Source organism: Notolepis coatsorum (assembly GCF_963971535.1).
Source record: "Notolepis coatsorum genome assembly, chromosome: 13".
NCBI classification, from domain to species: Eukaryota; Metazoa; Chordata; class Actinopteri; order Aulopiformes; family Paralepididae; genus Notolepis; species Notolepis coatsorum.
In genome coordinates, this window is record NC_140177.1 from 14,128,072 (window position 1) to 14,145,979 (window position 17,908).

The 17,908-nt window shown below is 48.4% G+C and overlaps 1 protein-coding gene across 1 annotated transcript in view; it reads left to right on the forward strand.

The window, feature by feature from the left end:
* LOC311239257 (uncharacterized protein) overlaps positions 1-17,908 on the forward strand; it is a gene marked incomplete at both ends in the record, with an annotated part of 60,005 nt that overhangs the window by 17,617 nt on the left and 24,480 nt on the right. The window contains 3 exons of the mRNA XM_084327563.1: positions 11,273-11,332; positions 12,010-12,260; positions 16,429-16,482. Coding sequence (XP_084183689.1) covers positions 11,273-11,332; positions 12,010-12,260; positions 16,429-16,482 — 365 coding nt within the window. The remainder of the gene's footprint in view (positions 1-11,272; positions 11,333-12,009; positions 12,261-16,428; positions 16,483-17,908) is intronic.

Genomic DNA, 17,908 nt, shown 5'->3' on the forward strand with positions numbered 1-17,908 from the left:
GGGATGCAGACCTGAGAAAGACGTTTGTCTTGTTTCCATCAGGGTCCCCCATTTTCAATTCATATAGACATATATGACATACATGACATACAGATAGTCAGTACTGCTACATCTATACATTTTTGACATACCAGATTTGCAAATACAGTACTGTTTGTGATACAGAAGGAGTCAAGAAAAGGGAGTATATACATTTGACGTAGAAACTGTAAATTGGAGGAGGTTGGGTGGGGGGGGTTGGGTACATTGGGATATTGACAACCATACTGGGTAATTTACATTGGAGGTGGTTGGGGGGGGGGGGGGGGGGGGCGGGGGGCACACTGTATAAACAAGTAACACTGTACATTGAGGGGGGGGGGGGGGAGACACTGTACAAACAAACACAATTGTACATTGAACTATTGACAAAACCATACTAGGTAAATGACTGTACATTGGAGGGGGTTGGGTTAGGATATTTACAGGGGCCAGTGTTGAATTGCAGTCTCCCGTAGGTGTCCCTTGAGAGAGGTTTTGAAAGTGGGTAGTGATCCACATTCCTTTACAGCTTTGGGTAGGGCGTTCCACATTGATGTGGCATAATTGCGAAACGTGTTTAGTCCCTTATTTGAGCCGAATCTGGGTTTAACATGATTTGTGGAGCTCCCTCTGGTGTTGTGATCGTGGTATTCACTGACCTTTGGGAAGTATTTTGACATGTACATGGGTACCTTGGTCGTGTAGTGTATCTTGTAGACCAGGCCCATTGCAAGTTGTTGTACTCTGTCGTCTACTCTAAGCCATCCTAGGTTGTCAAAGTGGGCAGGGGTGAGGTGGGTTCTAGGAGTAAGGTCAAGCAGTAGTCTGACCAGTTTGTTTTGAGATGTTTGTAATTTTGTTTTTAGCGCCTTTGAGGTGCTTTGGTACCATGAGGTGCAAGCATAGTCGTAGTACCCCTGAATGAGTGCTCCTGCCAGAGTCTTCAGGGTGTTCTTGTTTACCAGAGAGGAGATCCGGTACAAGAATCGAGTTCGTTGGTTGACTTTTTTTATTACATTGGATGCCATTTTGTCACAGGAGAGATTAGCCTCTAGGATGGAACCCAGGTAGGTAATTTCATCTTTTCTTGTGACAATATTGTCACCCACTGTAACTGAGAAGCCGTCGGTCTTGCTGAGTTTGTTATTTGAACCGAAGAGAATGGACTCTGTTTTGCCCATGTGTAATGATAGTTTGTTATCAGCGAGCCATATGCAGATTCTGCCTAGTTCCGAGCTGAGGGTTTTTTCAACCTGTAACTTGTTCTTGTCAGAGACCAGCAGGGCTGAGTCGTCCGCAAACAGGAACAAGTTGCAGTCACAGGCTGACGACATGTCATTTGCATAAATTAGGAACAGTAGCGGTCCTAGTATGCTTCCTTGTGGAACACCACAGCTCACTGTGAGGGGGGGGGATAGGGTACCGTTTACCTCCACCATCTGTTCCCTCCCCTCAAGGTAGGATTGCATCCAGCTCACTGATAGACTATCAAAACCAATTGCTTTTAGCTTGTCAATCAGAATGGAGTGATTGACCGTGTCAAAGGCCTTTTGTAGGTCCAGCATGACCATGCCGCAGTATTTGCCTGCGTCCACCTCTTGTTTGATGTGGTCATTCAAATAGAGAAGGCATGTGTCAGTGGAGTGGGATGTTCTGAAGCCAGATTGGAATTCGTAGATTAGATTTTTTTCCGCTAGGTACTTTTCGACCTGTTCGTAGACTATTTTTTCCATGACTTTCGAGATGGAGGTGAGAATAGAAACAGGGCGGTAGTTGCCTGGGTCTAATTGTACTGGGCAGCTCCTAGTGGTCAACAGTGTCAGACTGTGGTTGTACTGGGCAGCTCCTAGTGGTCAACAGTGTCAGACTGGTTGTACTGGGCAGCTCCTAGTGGTCAACAGTGTCAGACTGTGGTTGTACTGGGCAGCTCCCAGGTGTGAATGTATGTATCTTTGTGACGCAGGGCATTGCTGTAAAAGAGCATCCATGCTCACAGAACTTACCCTGGTAAATAAAGGTTCAAACAGAACCTACCCTGGTAAATAAAGGTTAAAACAGAACCTATCCTGGGGCGGCTACGTGGAGTAGTGGGCAAGGCGCTCGCCACGAAATGCTGGAGACGCTGGGCTCGTCAGTTCGAGCCCAGCGCTCCACATTTGCTTTCAGTTTAGCTGGTCGTTCATACTAATACACATTGGCCGTATTAGGGGGTGGGAAACTGATGGGTGGGGATCGGGCGTTGTGGACAGCGACTCCTACAGGTCGGTTGGTGCGCCTGCGCAGTAGAATCAGGAAGTGTCGGGGGCAGCGTGAGCCTCCCACGCGTTACTCCTCGCCACTGAGAGATTGAGCTGCGCAGGTGAAAAGATGCGACTGCTGTTACCTCAAGTACCGGAGGGGACTTGTGCTATGTATGACTTAGTCCACATTGCAGCCGGCTTGTGGGAGGCAAGAAACAGCGTCCGTGACAGGGGAGGGTTGAATTGGATGATAAGAAATTGGGATGGGAGAAAATATAGAAAATGGGAGAAAAAGTGGATAAAAAAAAAACAGAACCTATCCTGGTAACCAAAAGTTAAAACAGAACCGACCCTGGTTAATAGAGGTTAAAACAGAACTTGCCCTTGTAAATAAAGGTTAAAAACAGAACCTGCCCTCGTAAATAAAGGTTAAAAACAGAAACTATCATCATTATCCTCTGTGGCGGTTGCTTGACACCTCCGTGGCAGTGATCAAGAAACCTGCATTCTCATTATCACCTAATCACACGGAGAGAATATGACTCATCTGTTTACATGTCACACACACCGCCTATGATATCACAGGGGCACTTCGCCGGAAAACAATGCCGATTTATTTTGCACATAATCTCACACATGTCCAAAAACTCTAAACAGTTTTGCACACGTTAATTTAGAGAAATAACTGTCAAACCAGTGCATGTGAGCGGATCGGAGCGTGAGCGGCGCGGGGCGCGGAGTGGCCGGTTTTGACGTGAGCGAGGAGTGGGTTTTAAAATGAGTCGGCGCGACGTCCGGAGCGAGAGTTCTCCTCCGCTCCAATCCACTCCAGGCCGCTCACAGTGGTTTAACACTGATGTAATATATACATGCAGTACAATGCCAAAGCAACAGATGGCGATGTACAAACATGAAGGCCATTTTCAACCAATGAGAAGGGTGAACCTGTGATAGGCTGTTCGCCTAGGCTTTGTCACTGTAGAGACGCCCACACTCACTCCAGTTAGAAAAAGTATATCGACGCCATTGTTGTTGACGTTAGCTTACATGCTAACGTTAATGGCCGCGACCATAGCATTGTGGCTCGGCTAGCCTATCATCGCTTAATAGAGATAGTGAATGGATAAACAACGTTATTTAACATTGCAGAATGGCTACAATTACAATGCGGCTCAATACAAACAATTGTTAAGGGGCCCAGGGGGTGTAGACTGTTGTAGTTTGAGCTAATTTACACCATGCTCAAAAAAAAAAAAAAAAAAACTGCTGAGCGATCTGGCGCGGGGAGTGGGGAGCGCTCGATTCAAGGTGAGCGGGGAGCGAGCGGAGAGCGACTTGGGGGCGGGGTCAACATGAGCGATTAGCGGAGCGGACCAAGCTTTAAAGAGCGAAGAGCGGATTTCTCGGCCGCGCCGATCCGCTCACGTGGCCTGTGTCAAACAAAATAAAAAATATCGTTGTGTCCCTTTAACTTCTGCTACTGCATCTGGCCAGTTATGGAGATGTTGGTCCTCTCTGGCAGAGAGACAGTTATGGTTCCATCATTGTGTCCTGTATGATAAGGTTGGTCCTGTCTGGCAGAGAGACGGTTATGGTTCCATCATTGTGTCCTGTATGATAAGGTTGGATGGTCCTCTCTGGCAGAGAGACGGTTATGGTTCCATCATTGTGTCCTGTATGATAAGGTTGGTCCACTCTGGCAGAGAGACAGTTATAGTTCCATCATTGTGTCCTGTATGATGAGATTGGTTGGTCCTCTCTGGCAGAGAGACAGTTATTGTAACTGAGGGGTACAATTCCCTGACTGTATTAATCAAGTATGGTATCATTAAACCACTACCGTCTTATGTACATTATTCTGGCCATACCGTACACAAGTATATGATGAGAACACTTCCACAATGATACGGTTTCCACACAAGTACTCGTTTAGAAGAATATTTATTAGCAGCAAAGGATATTATATTACATTACTAGATGCGCTTATAAGGCAAAGGAATTATGCATAGGCAAATCAATAATGAATATTAGGAATTATCTATGGTACTCTGGGGAGGGGGGTTACTACCGGTTGTAAGCCAGCAGGGGGAGGCAATGCTCTATGCAAAGTCAATGGGTTCCACAGGGACTTCAACAAGCCCTGCGAGGGGGAGCGGTCTTTACTCCCTGGCTCAGCGGGGAAAGACAGCCGCTGTAATTCCAGTGTGCAGCAGCACAGGTGTAAGCCGTGGAGTCTCTCCTTGAGACGGGCTCGAGTGATGTCCTCACGGTAGATCCCACACAGCAGCGGGGTAGACGGTTCTCTACTCCAGCAGCCCGGCCAAAGCAATGAAGAATAATAATAATCCTGCCGGAAAGGGCTCTGCTGTCGCCGGCGTAAATCCTCCGGTGCGCGGTGGTTCACAGTTGAACTTGACGTTACTATCCTTATTCGCACGCGGCTATAAGTGCTCTATGTAGACGCACAATTACTCACTTCACGTGGTCTTTGACTCGTAATGAAGGCTTTTACTAGCAAGGAGCGAACGATACGTTGAACAAACGTATTAGGATAACACGACTCTATTTTGGGGCAATACGAGCCCTACTGCACCGCACGTTGCATAGTGGGTGAGGCGTCACTTGGGTAACTGAACAAGACTGAACTCCAACTCGAACTGAAAAGGAAGTTCTGTATTCGCCTGCGCCATATTTATATGTACGGGGAATAATCTAGTGCCAGCCTCCTCACTGTCTCGTAGCCCTGGGCAGAAGCGGGCATGTTGAGACAAGTCATGACGGTGGCTTTCAAGTCGGCTCTAGGGGCACGGCACTGGCGCTGGTGGCACGCCATCCAATAGGAGAACGAAATATTATGGTCTGTGTAACTAAAGGTTAAAGGAATATTCCGTGTATATGTACAAAGAATATACAAGGGATATCAAACGATATATAAATATTATGCAATATATATCAATCAATAAATACATATATTCGGTTTAATCTGACCCTTTGTAACAGCCGCCCCCTAATTAGTCCCACCTAATTAGCTAAGCAGAGACAGATTAACCGCACTGTCCACTACTCAATGTCCGTTGTGAGGGTAGGCAGTTCACAAGTCATGGGGTCATGGTCGTCACTAGGCGAGTCGGGGAGCCTTGGCGACTCTATCAGCCTTGCCACGGGTCGGTTGTAGGTCCGCCCTTGGCCGAGCACTTCTGCCACTCTGACCTTTCCGTCGGCACCAGTGGTCACTTTGCTTACGCGGCCGGCCGGCCACGCAGCTCGGGGTAGTGACTGGTCTATGGTCATGACGACTGGACGGGATGAAGGGGGGCTTAGGAGGGAGCGGGCCTGAGACTGCTTTGATCTGTGCTTGGCTGTGCCTCCTCCTCCTCCTTCTGTTTCTCTTGTTTGCTCTGTACCTTGTCTGAGGAGGGGCCGGTCCCGGCCGCCCCGTCAAGGAGTCGCTTGGGGTGCTGGGTCCGAGGTCAGCTACGTCTGAAGCGCAGCTGAGGGGGGTGGAGTTCCGAACTCCCTCTGGTACCCACGGTTCTCTCACGGGCCTCTCGCTTAATGTCAATAGCCTCTGCTGTACGGGGGAGAGGCCGGTGTCGCTCGCCTCTGTGTGTAGGCAGCGTGTAGACGTGGGTTGACTGTCAAGTCCGTAGAGGGGGCCCTGGAGCGTCCATCCCAGTCGGGTCTGAACCGCGACTGGGCATCCTTTGGGTCCGACGTGGGCCGCCTCAATTGGGAGAATGAGGTCCGCGTGGTCGGAGCCGATGAGCAGGGTCGGTGTGGCGCCGTCGATAAGCGGTATAGGTAGTTGACGTAGGTGCACATACTTAGCCATCAGCTGTGGGATGGGGTAGGTGTACTGAGACAGGCCTATGTCGTGGCTGGTGAAGACGTTAGTTATACTATACTGCTTCTCGGGCTGGTCCACCGCTGCTATCTTGAAGGAGACCTTTTCACCCTTTATGGTCTTCTGGTCCCTTCTGATGGTGCGTATGGTCATGGTATCTTTGACACCCCGCAGGCCCAACTGGGCTGCTGCGGAAGCGAGGAGGAGAGTCTTTTCAGACCCATCGTCCAGGACGGCGTAAGTGTCCAGGACCTTGTCCTCGTAGCTCAGGAGCACTCTGACCACTTTGAGGAGCACACGGGGGGTCCCGCTATGCTGGTCAATGTGGAGCACTCCTGTTGGTTGGTTGCCTTGGACCTTCTGGTGGGCTCCGCACCGTGCTGCGCGGTAAGCGGCGCCCGCCTGGGCCGCCCCTGCGTGGTAAGCGGCGCCCGCATGGGCCGCCTCACGCCACTGGTCCACTTGGACGGGGTTCAGTGTCTTATATTCGGCGCACTGTGCCAGCCAGTGTCCGCCATCGCAGTAGGTACAGTAGGGAGCGGTCTGGTGGCTCTTCGGTGCTGGTGCCACCGCCTCGGCATGGTACATTACCGCGACGGGCCCACTCTGTTGTCCTGGCTGACGCCTGTTGATGTCATGCAGGACCTCCAGGTGGGTGCCACCGCACCTGCTGCACTTCTTCTTCAAGCGGCACTCAGCTGCTAGGTGGCTGCGCGCGCAGCGGAAGCAGCGGCGGTGGTCCTTGGTCCACTGACTCACCTCGTCCGTGGTCAGCTTCCCGAAGGTGTCGCATTGGTACAGCCGATGTTCTCCCTCACAGTACTGGCACTCAATCTTCCACTGGTCCTCTTTCGTCGAGGGGGTGTTGTGGTTCTTGTGCTGCGGTACTGATTCGGCTTGGTGCATAACGGTCACCAACCGGCGGTTATCCGTTTGTCCCCGAGGTCCGAGTCTTGGGCTTGGTCCACTCCATACGAACGTGTCGAGTCGTAGGCTACTGACCTCCCTGGCGAGGAACTCAGATAGGTCTAGGAGGGATGCCTCTGGACCGTTGGGGTCGCGGTAGTCTCTCTGCCGCCTGAAGCGCTCTTGTCGGGCGGGAGGGAGCTTCTCTAATATCCTCTCTACATTAGAGTTAGCGTACAGTTCATAGATACCCTTTTCCTTTTGGGACCCCAGCATCCCTACCAGGGACTGTACCTTGATAGACAGGTCATCTAATGCTCTGTTGTCTCTGGCTGGGGGGAGACGGTCAATGTCTCTTATCTCCTGTATCACATAGTCCCATACGCGCCCATAACGTTGGTCGAGTGCTGCTAGAGCCGCTGTGTATGGGGTAGTAGAGTTGGCATAGGCCAGCGCTATATTGTGCGCTCGGGGCACCTTGAGGTGCTTCAGTAGGATCGCATACTTGTACGGTTCATCAGCTACATCTGACAACATTGTCTCTAAGCACATTCGTAGCTCCGTGTACTGTGCTCTGTTCTCATGGGTGAAGTCCGGGATGGTCGGTGTGCCAAGGTACGATGCCATGGATGACTGGCACATCGGTGAGCGTTGGGGAAGAGGCCTCCTAGGCGAGTCTCCCCGTGCGTGTCGTCTTGGGCTGGTACTTGGTGGGTACCGAAGGTCGGGTACCCAGGTGCTGTCCCTCGGGGCTGGCGGTGCGTCAAACTCACCCGTGAGTTGAGTCGGGGGTTTGTAGCGCAGGGCCTCTGGGCTGACTTCTGGGCTGTACTGGACCTCCTGGTCCAGAGTACGTTGCTGCTGGTCGGGGCTGTACTGGGCCTCCTGGGCCAGAGTACGTTGCTGCTGGTCGGCTTGACATTCCTCCTCTTCCTCCTCCTCTCCCTCTGCTAGGACCTGGAGTCTTCTGTTCAGTCTCTCGGCGTGGTCCGGTTCTTCCCGGTTGCTGGGTCTCGTATGGACCGGCCGGGGAGGGGGTTCGGAGACGTGGACAGGATCCTCCTGTTGGCGGGGTCCCGGGTCGCTTCGTCGGGTAGGGGAATGTGTCCTAGACCCATGTCTTGACGATCTCTGAGAGCTCCGTGCGGAGTGAGGGGGTGTCGCCATGGCAACCAGTTTGTCCATCAGCTCCGCCTGCAGCCGGTCGCGCTCTGCCTCGCGCTGGGCATGGGCTGCTTCGCGCTGGGCATTGGCGCCGGCGCGCTGCGCATTGGCGCTGGCCTGGGCGGCGTCGCGCTGTGCGTTGGCGGCGTCGCGCTGGGCATTGGCGCTGGCATGGGCGGCGTGGAGCTGTGCATTTGCGACGTCGCGCTGTGCATTGGCGGCGGCGTGCTGTGCATCGGCGCGGCTTCTCTCAATGTTCTCTTCTGTCTGGAGGCGTCTGGTCTCCAGTCTTATGCGGTCGTCTTCACTCCTTTGTTGCGCCTGGAAGCGCTCTCGCTCGCCTGCAAAATGTTCGCGCTCGCGCGTCTGTTGCGCTTGAAGTCGATCGCGTTCGGTGGAGGCTGCCAGGGTGGCGATGAGTGCCTGCGCCAGCATCTTGTCCGCCTCGCTGGGGGAAGACGCCGTTCGAGGCGATCCGCTCCTGGCAGTACTCGTTGGAGATGCGTTCTCCTGCGGGGAGTCCTGGAGCTCTATCTCCTGGGCGCTCTCCTCTTCTTGTACCGGGCAGAGTTCCATCTCTGGAGGGTTGTCTTTCTCCTGGAGCTCTCCGGGGACTACTTCTTTGGTCTTGGCGGGGGGTAAAGTCGTGTCAGTTCCCTCCTGGTCCCCACCGTGAGCTTGGTCAGTTACATTAGAACCCACTAGGGCCTCTGTTGGCGGGGTAGCCTGGTTGATAGGGTCGGACATAATTTTACTATCCGCTTTAGTTATTTTATCCGTATTTAATTTCCCTTTAAAGCTAGGTATTGGACTGACAGCGTATGCCTCTAGATAGGGAGGTGGCTGCCGTATGCGCTGCGGGCGATCTAGCTTAGGAGAACCGTTTGTGGAGTGTTCGTCATCGGCCATGTCAATATTAATATTATATTAATATTACGCTAATTATTATCCGGCTCGAAGGACCAATTGTAACTGAGGGGTACAATTCCCTGACTGTATTAATCAAGTATGGTATCATTAAACCACTACCGTCTTATGTACATTATTCTGGCCATACCGTACACAAGTATATGATGAGAACACTTCCACAATGATACGGTTTCCACACAAGTACTCGTTTAGAAGAATATTTATTAGCAGCAAAGGATATTATATTACATTACTAGATGCGCTTATAAGGCAAAGGAATTATGCATAGGCAAATCAATAATGAATATTAGGAATTATCTATGGTACTCTGGGGAGGGGGGTTACTACCGGTTGTAAGCCAGCAGGGGGAGGCAATGCTCTATGCAAAGTCAATGGGTTCCACAGGGACTTCAACAAGCCCTGCGAGGGGGAGCGGTCTTTACTCCCTGGCTCAGCGGGGAAAGACAGCCGCTGTAATTCCAGTGTGCAGCAGCACAGGTGTAAGCCGTGGAGTCTCTCCTTGAGACGGGCTCGAGTGATGTCCTCACGGTAGATCCCACACAGCAGCGGGGTAGACGGTTCTCTACTCCAGCAGCCCGGCCAAAGCAATGAAGAATAATAATAATCCTGCCGGAAAGGGCTCTGCTGTCGCCGGTGTAAATCCTCCGGTGCGCGGTGGTTCACAGTTGAACTTGACGTTACTATCCTTATTCGCACGCGGCTATAAGTGCTCTATGTAGACGCACAATTACTCACTTCACGTGGTCTTTGACTCGTAATGAAGGCTTTTACTAGCAAGGAGCGAACGATACGTTGAACAAACGTATTAGGATAACACGACTCTATTTTGGGGCAATACGAGCCCTACTGCACCGCACGTTGCATAGTGGGTGAGGCGTCACTTGGGTAACTGAACAAGACTGAACTCCAACTCGAACTGAAAAGGAAGTTCTGTATTCGCCTGCGCCATATTTATATGTACAGGGAATAATCTAGTGCCAGCCTCCTCACTGTCTCGTAGCCCTGGGCAGAAGCGGGCATGTTGAGACAAGTCATGACGGTGGCTTTCAAGTCGGCTCTAGGGGCACGGCACTGGCGCTGGTGGCACGCCATCCAATAGGAGAACGAAATATTATGGTCTGTGTAACTAAAGGTTAAAGGAATATTCCGTGTATATGTACAAAGAATATACAAGGGATATCAAACGATATATAAATATTATGCAATATATATCAATCAATAAATACATATATTCGGTTTAATCTGACCCTTTGTAACAGTTATGGTCCCATCATTGTGTCCTGTATGATGAGGTTGGATGGTCCTCTCTGGCAGAGAGACGTGACTTGCATTGGTATCTGTTTCTGTATGAAGCCATTATTGGTGATCTTCCTACATCACTTCATTACTGGACTGGAACTCTGGACCTTATCACACTCACTCTGGTGATTGGTTTATTATACACTTAAGGTCCCCAGACTTTGCACTGAATTAGGAAAATCTGCTTTTAGCGTCCGTGTCTCCGACATGTGGAATGTTTTACAAAGCACTCAACACTGTAGTATCCATTAGTCAGTTTAAATCTATAATAGCCAACCATTTCACCTCATCCAGTATGGATCAACAGTGTGTTAAACTATAGTACAGTATAACCCATGTGGGTCAACAGTGTAGTCCAGTATAACCCATATGGGTCAACGGTGTAGTACAGTATAACCCATGTGGGTCAACAGTGTAGTCCAGTATAACCCATATGGGTCAACAGTGTAGTCCAGTATAACCCATATGGACCAACAGTGTAGTCCAGTATAACCCATATGGATCAACAGTGTAGTCCAGTATAACCCATATGGATCAACAGTGTAGTCCAGTATAACCCATATGGATCAACAGTGTAGTCCAGTATAACCCATATGGATCAACAGTGTAGTCCAGTATAACCCATATGGATCAACAGTGTAGTCCAGTATAACCCATATGGATCAACAGTGTAGTACAGTATAACCCATATGGATCAACAGTGTAGTCCAGTATAACACATATGGATCAACAGTGTAGTCCAGTATAACACATATGAATCAACAGTGTAGTACAGTATAATCCATATGAATCAACAGTGTAGTACAGTATAATCCATATGAATCAACAATATGTTAAACTAGTGTGAATCCTCTCTTCTCTGCCACAGATAACAAGACTGAGACCAAGACAGCAGAGACCAAGAAACCCAGCACACCTAAGACTACAGGTAATAATATAATATACTGTATAGATCATATAAATATAATAATATATAACCCAGCACACCTAAGACTACAGGTAATAATATAATATACTGTATATATCATATACATATAATAATATAACCCAGCACACCTAAGACTACAGGTAATAATATAATATACTGTATATGACTGTATATCATATACATATAATAATATAACCCAACCTTATGTATGTAATGTAAATGGTATCTCTCCTCCTCTCCTCTCCTCCTCTCCTCCTTCTCTTCTTATATCCTCCCTCTCTCCTCCTATCCTTCCTCTCTTCTATCTTCCCTCTCTCCTCCTCTCCTCCCTCTCTTCTATCCTCCCTCTCTCCTTATCTTTTTCTATCCTCCCTCTCTCCTCCTATCATCCCTCTCTTCTATCCTCCCTCTCCTCCTTATCTTCTTCTATCCTCCCTCTCTCCTCCTCTCATCCTTCTCTTCTTCTATCTTCCATCTCTCCTCCTATACTCCCTCTCTCCTCCCCCTCCATCTCTCCTCATATCATCCCTCTCTTCTATCCTCCCTCTCTCCTCCCCCTCCCTCTCTCCTCCTATCCTCCCTCTCTCCTCCTATCCTCCCTCTATTCTATCCTCCCTCACTCCTCATATCCTCCCTCTCTCCTCCTATCCTAACTCTCTCCTCCCCCCTCCCTCCAGCCACCCGTCCTCGCCCTCGCCCCGCCCCCACCACCCCGCCGGCCACCACCAATGGCGAGGGCCCTGCCCCCCGGCGTCGAACCCTCACCAAGCCCCCGGTTCCCAAGCAGACGCCTGTGGAGAAGAAGCCCCCGGTGCCCCGCGCCCCGCGGACCCCGCGGCCCCTCAACGCCCCCACGCCGGACCTGAAGAACATCCGCTCCAAGATCGGATCCATCGACAACATCAAGTACCAGCCGGGAGGAGGAAAGGTAGGAGGAACCAGGAGGCACAGCCAGAAAGCAGGAGGCACAGCCAGGAAGCAGGAGGCACAGCCAGGAAGCAGGAAGTACAGCCATGAAGCAGGAAGTATAATCATGGAGCAGGAGGTATAACCAGGAAGCAGGAAGTACAGCCAGGAAGCAGGAAGTATAACAAGGAAGCAGCAAATATCACCAAGAAGCAGGAAGTACAGCCATGACACAGCAAGTATAACCAGGAGGCAGAAAGTACAGCCAAGAAGTAGGAAGCAGCAGGTATAACCTGGAAGCAGGAAGTACAACCAGGAAGTGTAACCAGGAAGCAGGAAGTACAACCAAGAAGCAGGAAGTATAACCAGGAAGCAGCAAGGAAGTGGAACAGGAAACAGGGTGTATATAGAATGTATTATATTAGAGAGATTGAAGCTAGTGTTGCATAAATCTTGTTCCTAATCCTGTCGAAATCTGTTCCAATCCTACTTCCGGGGTGAACACATGTTTAAATAGGGCCAGGGTTAAAACAGCCTCTCTGACTTACTCATTTAAAGTAATATCAGTCCAAGAAGCACCTGCATCAGAGAGACAGACAGACAGGCAGGCAGAGAGACAGACAGACAGACAGACAGACAGACAGACAGACAGACAGACAGACAGACAGACAGACAGACAGACAGACAGACAGACAGACAGACAGACAGACAGACAGACAGACAGACAGACAGACAGACAGACAGACAGACAGACAGACAGACAGACAGACAGACAGACAGACAGACAGACAGGCAGGCAGGCAGGCAGAGAGACAGACAAACAGACATAAAGACAGGGAGAGTGACAGACAGGCAGGCAGTGAGCCAGACAGACAGACAGACAGGCAGGGAGATACAGACAGATTGATTGATTGAAAAGTTTATTAACAGATTGCAGAATGGGTACAGTACAGTACAGCTCAATACATACAATTGTTAAGGGGATGCAGACCAGAGAAAGACTTTCGTCTTGTTTACATCAGGGTCCCCCATTTTCAATTAATCATAACATATATGACATACATGACATACAGATAGACAGTACTGCTACATCTATACATTTATGACATATCAGATTTGCAAATACAGTACTGTTTGTGATACAAAAAGTGTCCAGAAAAAGAGTGTATATACATTTGACGTAGAAACTGTACACTGGAGGAGGTTGGGTGGGTGGGGTGGGGTTGGGTGGGTGGGGGCTGTACATTGGAGGTGGGGGGGGGGGGGGGGTGGGTAGGGGGGGGGACACACTGTACACTGTACATTGGAATACTGACAAAGCCATACTTGGTAATTTACTGTACAACTGGGTTAGGACATTTGTAGGGGCCAGTTTCGAATTGCAGTCTCCCGTAGGTGTTCTTTGAGAGTGTTTTTGAAAGTAGGTAGTGATTCAAATTTCTTTACAGCTTTGGGTAGGGCGTTCCACATTGATGTGGCATAATTGCGAAACGTGTTTAGTCCCTTGTTTGAGCCGAATCTGGGTTTAACATGATTTGTGGAGCTCCCTCTGGTGTTGTGATCGTGGTATTCACTGACCTTTGGGAAGTATTTTGACATGTACATGGGTACCTTGGTCGCGTAGTGTATCTTGTAGACCAGGCCCATTGCAAGTTGCTGTACTCTGTCGTCTACTCTAAGCTATCCTAGGTTGTCAAAGTGGGCAGGGGTGAGGTGGGTTCTAGGAGTCAGGTCAAGCAGTAGTCTGACTAGCTTGTTTTGAGATGTTTGTAATTAGTTTTTTAGTGCCTTTGAGGTGCTTTGGTACCATGAGGTGCAAGGATAGTCGTAGTACCCTTGAATGAGTGCTCCTGCCAGAGTCTTCAGGGTATTCTTGTTTACCAGAGAGAAGATCTGGTACAAGAATCGAGTTCGTTGGTTGACTTTTTTTATTACATTGGATGCCATTTTGTCACAGGAAAGATTAGCCTCTAGGATGGAACCCAGGTAGGTAATTTCATCTTTCCTTGTGACAATATTGTCACCCACTGTAACCGGCAGTGGGACAGGCAGAGAGACAGACAGACAGACAGGCAGGCAGAGAGACAGACAAACAGACAGACAGGCAGAGAAACAGAAAGACAGGCAGGCAGAGAGACAGACAAACAGACAGACAGGCAGAGAAACAGAAATACAGACAGACAGGCAGAGAAACAGAAAGACAGGCAGGCAGAGAGACAGACAAACAGACAGACAGGCAGGCAGAGATACAGACAGGCAGGCAGAGAGACATACAAACAGACACACAGACGGAGAGACAGACAGGCAGGCAGAGAGACAGACATGACGTTGTGATGTTGAAAATAATAGAACTCATTCAGCCTTGCTGTCACAGACACACACACACACACACACAAACACGCACACACACTGGTGCAATGCTGGTGCACCCACCATCCTGTCACACTGATAATGGTGAAAGCCTTCCTTCACATCAGACAGCTGCATGGCATCTGCTCCTGGGCTGTGTGGCACAGCCTGGATCCGCACTCCATCCTGTGTGACGTCTGTCACTGTTAGACAAGCAGAGAGATGTCTCCAGCCACCCCCCCCCAACCAACCAACCAATCAGAATAGTTTTTGAAAGATTAAACAAATAGATATAATAAAGTAAAATAGAAAAGCTCAGTGACTACCGAATCAGTAGTGGAATTATTTCATCCAGGCCCTCTTAGTTGTTTGATCGGTTGCAAGGAGGCCAGTCAGCCAATCATAGGGCCCTGCGAAATGTCAATCATTATGTCAAACGTAATTTAAACCAACCAATCAGAGGGAACCTGCAGATGTCAGTCTTCATCATGTCAAACGTAATTTAAACCAACCAATCAGAGGGAACCTGCAGATGTCAGGCAGCATGTGGAAACAGCTGAACCCTCTGTTGGACATCTGACTCACAGTGAGGTCAAACAGAGGACATACAGACATATTCTTTAGATAAATAGATAGATAGATAGATAGATAGATAGATAGATAGATAGATAGATAGATAGATAGATAGATAGATAGATAGATAGATAGATAGATAGATAGATAGATAGATAGATAGATAGATAGATAGATAGATAGATAGATAGATAGATAGATAGATAGATAGATAGATAGATAGATAGATAGATAGATAGATAGATAGATAGATAGATAGATAGATAGATAGATAGATAGATAGATAGATAGATAGATAGATAGATAGATAGATAGATAGATAGATAGATAGATAGATAGATAGATAGATAGATAGATAGATAGATAGATAGATAGATAGATAGATAGATAGATAGATAGATAGATAGATAGATAGATAGATAGATAGATAGATAGATAGATAGATAGATAGATAGATAGATAGATAGATAGATAGATAGATAGATAGATAGATAGATAGATAGATAGATAGATAGATAGATAGATAGATAGATAGATAGATAGATAGATAGATAGATAGATAGATAGGTACTGCTGACTCAGTCACTCTTTACTATCACACCACACACACACACACACACACACACACACACACACACACACACACACACACACACACACACACACACACACACACACACCTACACACACACACACACACCCACACACACACACACACACACACACACACACACACACACACACACACACACACACACACACACACACACACACACACACACCTCAGTACCCTGTGGTACTGACTCAGTCACTCTTTACTATCACACCATCTGTGGGCGGAATGTGTTTTTCTAACGCTGTTCGTCAGAAACCCGTTGATTTGTGGTTTTAACAACTTTTACTCTCAGGATTCAAACCTCTGATTGGTGACTTCATTATATTGTGTACTCTAATAACCCTCACACCCTCCATTATTCCAGTCTCTGATTGGTTCCTGTCACCCCCATTCCCAGTATCCTGACGTGTGATTGGCGGCGATTCACTGTAACTCACTGCTCTGTATCTCCATGGTCCGTACCCCAGTTTACTGTCGTTTGATTGATTGGTTGTCATACCCCACACATCTCAGTATCCTTACCTGTGATTACTATTAAATTACATCCATTATCCTTACGTTTGATTGGTTATTATGATCCATATACTGGTTGAAGTATGCATTGTGGTGTGTGATTGGTTGGAGGTTTGTATTGACCTGTTTGTCTCCCTAGGTGTCGACCCAGAACAAGACACCTGACTCCTCCACCCCTTCCAGCAAGGCCAAGGTGAGTCCCTACATCGACACCCTAATACATCCACCTAGATACATCTACACCCTAATACATCCACCTAGATACATCTACACCTTAATACATCCACCTAGATACATCGACACCCTAATACATCCACCTAGATACATATACACCCTAATACATCCACCTGGATACATCTACACCCTAATACATCCACCTGGATACATCTAGACCCTAATACATCCACCTAGATACATCTAGACCCTAATACATCCACCTAGACACATCGACACCCTAATACATCCACCTAGATACATCTAGACCCTAATACATCCACCTGGATACATCTACACCCTAATACATCCACCTGGATACATCTAGACCCTAATACATCCACCTAGATACATCTAGACCCTAATACATTAAACTCCAGCAGGATATCAGACCCCACCAGCCTCTCCACCAACACCAGAGTGTGACTCAAACGTCTACACCCTAATGTACTGTAGAGTAAATCTGTAAATCTACACCTTCATAATCCACCTGGATACATATATACCCTTACACATCCACCTAGATAGATCTACACCCTAATATTTGACCAACCACCCAGAACATAACACAGTCAGGCCCCTCCACCCTCTCCACCACCATTTTACACCACCTGTACACACCATTAAACACCACCTCCACCCTGGTGCGCTTTACACCACCTGTACACCATTAAACACTACCTCCACCCTGGTTGCATTTTACACCAACTGTTCACACCATTAAACACTACCTCCATCCTGGTGCGCTTTACACCACCTGTACACACCATTAAGCACTACCTCCACCCTGGTGCACTTTACACCACCTGTACACACCATTAAACACTACCTCCATCCTGGTCGCATTCTACACCATCTGTACACACCATTAAACACTACCTCCACCCTGGTGCACTTTACACCACCTGTACACCATTAAGCACTGCCTCCACCCTGGTCGGATTCTACACCACCTGTACACACCATTAAACATTACCTCCACCCTGGTGCACTTTACACCACCTGTACACCATTAAACACTACCTCCACCCTGGTGCACTTTACACCACCTGTACACCATTAAACACTACCTCCACCCTGGTGCACTTTACACCACCATAACAAGCTGACTCCCTTTTCATCCACCCAGAACAAGAAGACCCCATCTGATCCCTCCACCCTCACTGACAAGGCTGAAGTGAGTCCCTGCCATCTACATCCACCCACTGGTTACACCACACTAATATATCCATAGTCTTATAACCATATATACCATATACTGCACACCTTTACATCCACCCACTGTAATATACATATTACCTTTTGCATCCACTTGAAATGACACCATCCATTCATATACATTCATATACAGTCTGTCTGTCTCTTCCTGCCATCGTCATGCGCCTACTACACACACACACACACAC